The following is a 6,000-nucleotide window of genomic DNA, read 5'->3' on the forward strand; positions in this document are numbered from 1 at the left end:
AAGGATACCGCAGGGTCAGCCAAGGACCAGCTCTCTCTGCTTCCTCTCTGTAGGGAGGGGAGAGAGAGGAGAGGGAAACAAAGCCTTTACCACAGAACAGCATTGCTTCTGGCTGAGACCTCTCAGAAACAGAGCACCCCTTCCAAGTAGCACGCCTGGGTATCGTGACTTTCTCCAGTGCAGCAAAGGCCACGATTTCTGAGAGATATGCCAATAACTCACAGCCAAAGTTTCTTTCGAGTCCTGAAGATCTAAGCAGGATGGTGAAATTGTGAAGGTTATAACATAAGCTAGAGAGAAGAATGCCTCCCTTTTAAAAACTGGAAGGTCTTCCTACCAATTCCTCAATTTTCATCCATTTTAGAAGCATTTGGGTATTTTGGGCAGTGTTGCCACACTCATAAACAAAAATAGTTAGGCTGAACATTAGAAACAAGCATTGTTTTTCTGTAGTTAATTTTCATTGATTTGTTTGTATTTAAGAAGCTTACTCTCATCTCACAGCCTGTGTTATGGTGTCTAAGAGTCCATGCACGTTGGTAGACCACTAGCAGTCTATAGCGAAGAAATACTGCTTGTCAGCTAAAACAGCAAGAGAAGAAACCCTCCTTTGATGTTCCTCCCCACACACCCCACCCCTGGTTCCTCTCCAAAAAAAGCACTCTGATTTATACTATTATGCTGTACAGATATTACTAGAGAAGTATGAAGTCTTACAAATCTAAGAAATCCTGTCTCATTTGAATGTGGACTTTGATTTAGAAATCAGAGTACCCCTACCAAGTTAATCCAGCAAACAAAGGTTCAACAGAAGACTGGGGGTTGACAATATTCTCAATTTTGAGTACATCAGTCGTGTATCACTTATAATCAGGAAAGCATGGTTTAAAGACTTCCACTGTCAATTCCTATAGCCGATGCAGTCATGCTTTACAATTTTTTGTCAGGGGTGGGGGGGAAGACACCAAAGTGTGGGGGTTTTTTGTCTAGAACCTCTGTATCTGACCAAAAGATTCCTGAACACTAAGGAGTGTTTATTTTAAAGCCAAAAATAAACAAACTCACTCTCACCTTTCTTATTGCTCAAACTACCCCAGGGAGCTCCATCAAATGTTTATGTAAGACTACTATTTATTGCCTCTGCATTGCCCTCACACAGACACATTGTACTGGATTTGCTTCCAGCATCACCAGCTTAAATTTAATTTCTAATGTACACTACTGCAAGAAAAACCACACCTACAAGCTTCAGAAAAAGACCAGTTCATTAGTATTGTCTCCTCCAGAGTAGCCATGATGATTAATAACAATAATTTCTATATATTTTCTAACAGTCTTGCCAATGGAACTCACAAGTCCTACCCTGTAGCACCTTTTAAAACTTTCCAGATAACATCAGTTTCAGGAGCTCACACTGACAGAATATGATTAAAGACCTTCAACTCCCTTACTTTCCCCTAAATCAAAGGTGAAACAGAAGCTTCAACTCAGACAAACCACTATTTCTGCGATTCATTAATACTTCTTAGTAGGTTCTCACTGAAAAGCAATCCAAACCTCGTCTACCTCAGCACTGTTCCTGGTATGTTGATGTCCTGTGACCAACTTACACAGTTTCTGCATCTGAACTACCAAGGAAGTTCTCTACGCCGGCTCCACAATATAATACATACTTCAGGTATCCATCACTACTTTCTTTTCCTCATAAGTTTCTGCCCATTCCCCACTGCCTCCAGAGCACGTGAGTGCCACATAGGAGAACATTCAGCCCATATGTCTGACTTGGACGCCAGTATTACTCAGTCTTACTGTTCACACGAACATACATCAGCCACAGGAGCAGCAGCTGACTCCTGAAGGCCTGGATTTCCTCTGGTTCACACAAACAATCAGCACTTACACACCCACCTACAGTTTCTTCAGGCAACAACTTCTTATCAGCACCTTGCGGGTAAACTTTCTCCCCACCTGGTGTTTCTTGGGAATTGGGACAGGAAAAGGAAAAAAACCGCAAACAAACCGAGTCTGATAACAATGTAGGCACCACACTTTGATGCACTGTACTGCTTCCAAACCACTCTTGATCTTTTCCTTACTAGCCAAAGCCAGTGCTGCCAACAGGCACAACTAACCAGAAGGCTGAGCAGCCTGAACACACTGAAACCTGCTACCAAAACCCCCCACAGCAGTCTCGTCTGCTTAGATATACCCATGCAATTAACAGCAAATGAAGAGAAAACATCAAAGAAAATAATTTTTATTTACTATATGGAAGTATGCACTAGCTGCTCATCTAACAGCCCCAAATCTCTACAAGCCCTAGTAAGAGTAAAGAGAGAGGAAAAGGAAAATAAAAACTGCCATCAAACCAAAGACCTAACAGGCACAGGTCGCTTCAAGTCTCTCCTTGACAGTACTCATCCCTCCTCTACAAAAAAGGAGTTACCACACACGCAAGCTTCTGTTAGGTGAGAAAGAATGAAAGACAAACTACAAAATATACCCAGCATCAGCACCATGGATGTCCCACGCCCACAACGGATCGACAACCTGTCCCAGGCTGATCCCAGTGCTCACTTCATTGCAAGACTATGCTACATAATTATTTTTAAAACATTACTTCCGTGTACATCCTCTTTCCCTAAAACACCAGCAAAACACAAGCAGCGCACCACCGGAGCACAGCAAGACGTGATCTGAAAGTCACAGCCTTCCCACATGATGGGCACTGTTAATACTGTAGTATGTGATTTTGTTAATGCAGTAATTCACTGCTTCTTCACAGGTATGTGGCCACACGATCTAGTTTGGGTGGTGGGGTTTTTTTTTTCTTATTTCATGTATTTTCTGGGTGGGGCAGCTTCTGCCAACTTATTTTACCACCACCACCCGTTTTGTTTTTAACGACTTAGACAATAGGACCATAAAAAAAAAATCGAAAACATAAGTCTGTTCTGGAGCTGCAACATCCAGTGCTGGCAACAGAAAACGCGCTCCCGTCACACGCTCATTCATCTTGTAAAGGCCCCCAGAAAAGCCAAACTACGCAGCCCGCATCCCAAAGTTTGCATCACTGCAGAAAGCCGCTGGCTGGCGCTGACACAGGCCCGGCTGAAACAGGTTACATCTGTGCGAAAGCAGGAGACACATGGAAACGATCAGCGCGCACTCGCTCCCCGGCCGCCGCGGAGAACGCGCTCGCTGTTATTTCGCTGCTGGAGGCGCGACCCGGCTCCGGGGACGAGGAGGGGCAGCGCCGTCCCGCCGCGGCTGCCCTCGCCTCCGCCCCGGGGCGCCCCGGGCCGGGCAGCGCCGCCGTGGGGGCGGCTCTCGGCGGGGCAGGGCCCGGGCGGCGGCCGGGGAAGGGGTCGGGCACCCCCGGGCGGAGCCCTCCCCGCTCCGTACGCGGACGCGCACTTCGAGGGGACCGGCCGCCGCGGGCGGGGCGCTCCCGGGGGAGCGGGACGCGATAGCCCCGGCGCCGGCTCCGCGGGGAAGGGGCGCGACCACTTACAGCTCAGGACCCCCAAGTAGCCGAGGAGCAGCAGGCGGAGGCTGCGGCTCGCCATCTTCCCGGCAGCGGCCGCTCCCCACCGGCGGCAGCGGTTAATAACCGCCGGGAGATGCCGGCGGGGCGTGAGGCGCGGCGGGGGGGGCGGCCGGGTCCGGCCTCGCCTCGGCCCGGGGGAACGGGGCGGCGCCTGGCGGGCCGGGGGCGGCCGTGAGGCAGGTGCGGCGGCGGGGGCGCAACGCCCGCACCCGCTGGGCTCTGCCGCGGGGCTCTGCCTCCGCCCCGCAACTTTCCACGCGGCCCGAGGAGGCGCCTCGCCTCGCCTCGCAGGGGCGCCGGGAGCCGCGGGGCTGCGCCCTGTCCCGCCCGCCCCGGGGCGGCCCTGCCCGGGGCCGCGGCCGGCAGCTCCCCCGCCCCTGGCGGCGCCCCGCTCCCCCCTCGGCCCGCGCCGGTGCGCGGTGCAGCAGCTCCCCCCGCCCGCGAGTTTTTCGTTCATAAACCACGCGCTCTTCGCAAGCTCAAGGACATTTGTTGCGGCAGAATAAACTTTCCATTACGGAAAGCTCAGGCTTCTCGAAGGCGGCCGTGGTCCCTGGGGGCACGTTTCCCCAGGTCAGACCCACCTGGGGTAGAGTGGGGGGGCAGGAATAACGGGGTGAAATCCCGAACCAGAAAACCCCGATGTTGCGGGTGGAAAGCGCAGCGCGAGGGTGAGGCGCCGCCCGGAGCTGCAGCCCCCGGCCCAAGCCTGGGTGAGCCCCCGGGCAAGACCCCCGGCGGGCAGGGCACAGCCGCCAGCCAGCGGAGCCCCGACTGCACCGAGACCTTCCCAACCCATTTTACTGTCACTTTACACCAGCCTGGGAGACGCTGGGTTAAATATGCAGGAGTTGTCACGGCCCTTTAAATTTATGAATCAAGGAAAATTACTCATCGTGACTGTAAATAGTGCGTCTGAGTAGTTTCTGATGGCATCTTAAAAATACATTACCACTGGTGTGATACGGTTCTATATCAAGAAAAAGATCTGAAGTATCTCTTTGATAATCAGAGCAGCAACACTGGCTGTATTTTTTTAGACTGTAGCAAAATGAGAAAAGATTATTTATAAATAAAATCTCCAACAGCTATTTTAAAGAAGACCAAAGAAGTGGGATGCCACAATGCCTCTCGTGTCAAAATCTTCTTAGCTTATTTTTCACATGCAAAAACGTATATAGAATACAGTAATATTTCTTCAAAAAATATGCATATATATGTGTCCAGTATATATTACCAGTGTAATGGCAACATGCATTAAACAAAATCAGAACTATTCCCCAGGCAACTGAAAGGTTCTTTATTTTGCCTGGCGCGGCACATGGTAACTTTAAGCATATACAAAATTTCCATGATTTCAGTAGGACTGCTTTAATGTTTAAAGCCCTCTGGTGATAGAAACATCGTCCTGATACAAAATCTAAATACCTGGGTGGAGCCTAGTGGAAAAGAGTGTGTGTGTGTGTGTGTGTAATGTTGCAAAATGACAGTATGGAATTAAATTAAGGGATAGCTCATAGAATGGCCATTAAAGCTGATGTGATGATGACAATGAATCAATGAGGGGAATGAAGAGAGTAATCGTGAGAAGAAGGTATCCCAATTAGACGATGAGATGAAGTTCAGACTAACCAGCACAGTAGCCTTTCTGCTGCAGCAAACATCCAGTTCTAATTGCCCAAATACATAGAGTTACATGAGACTTATACCACAGTAAATCCAGTTAAATGCATTGGGTTTATATAAACGTGAGGTCAGAGTCAAGCACCGTCCATCCATCCGTCTGTCCCCCATTCACTGTTTTGTTTCTCTTGCAAGTGAAGCAAATACCCAGTGTGCAGGGTTGTCTCCCCCACATTTCTCTGACTTTTTCTAGTACAGTTTCACAGTACTTGCACAGTTTGTTTACATTCCCCTCTTTTATTTCAGCAATGACTAGATAGTGGTTTCTCTGCTTGCTTTATACAACTGCAGGAAAAAAACCCAGCAATTAAATGTGAGTATTCTGAATGCATTTACAGAATTATTGGAAAAGTGGTTGTAATGCTCATAGTTCATTTTGTTTCTCTACTTTTTCTGTATATACTTTGCTGAGGAAGGGTATTCTTAAAAATACTGTCAAGTACTTTGTTAGAAGAGCACAAGACTTCTATCTGTACATTTAATCTTTTTAACTTAAAGGTAGCAAAAATATTTTCATTAAACAGCACAATAGAGCCCAACATGGAAGAATGTGTTTGAGATGCTCAGTGTAACAGTTATTCTTGGAGAGTTTTCCATAGAAACTCCTTTTTAGAATAATAAAAAGTCTAAAATTAACATCTGCACACAGAATGCCGGTCAAGAATAGCTATCATATTTTGCAATAACTATCTTAGTCAAGTTCTTTGTATAGAAAAGCCTTTAAGAATTGTGTGGAAGTGCAATATGATTTCAAGACTTGGATACTT

The 6,000-nt window shown here is 47.9% G+C and overlaps 1 protein-coding gene across 1 annotated transcript in view; it reads right to left on the reverse strand.

The window, feature by feature from the left end:
* Positions 1–3,831, reverse strand: part of JAM2 (junctional adhesion molecule 2) — a 40,055-nt gene extending 36,224 nt beyond the window's left edge. The window contains exon 1 of the mRNA XM_055701425.1: positions 3,515–3,831. Within this exon, the coding sequence (XP_055557400.1) occupies positions 3,515–3,569 (55 nt within the window). The 5' untranslated portion in view covers positions 3,570–3,831. The remainder of the gene's footprint in view (positions 1–3,514) is intronic.
* Between the last annotated feature and the right edge of the window lie 2,169 nt (positions 3,832–6,000).

Source organism: Falco cherrug, chromosome 2 (assembly GCF_023634085.1).
Source record: "Falco cherrug isolate bFalChe1 chromosome 2, bFalChe1.pri, whole genome shotgun sequence".
Taxonomy (NCBI): domain Eukaryota; kingdom Metazoa; phylum Chordata; class Aves; order Falconiformes; family Falconidae; genus Falco; species Falco cherrug.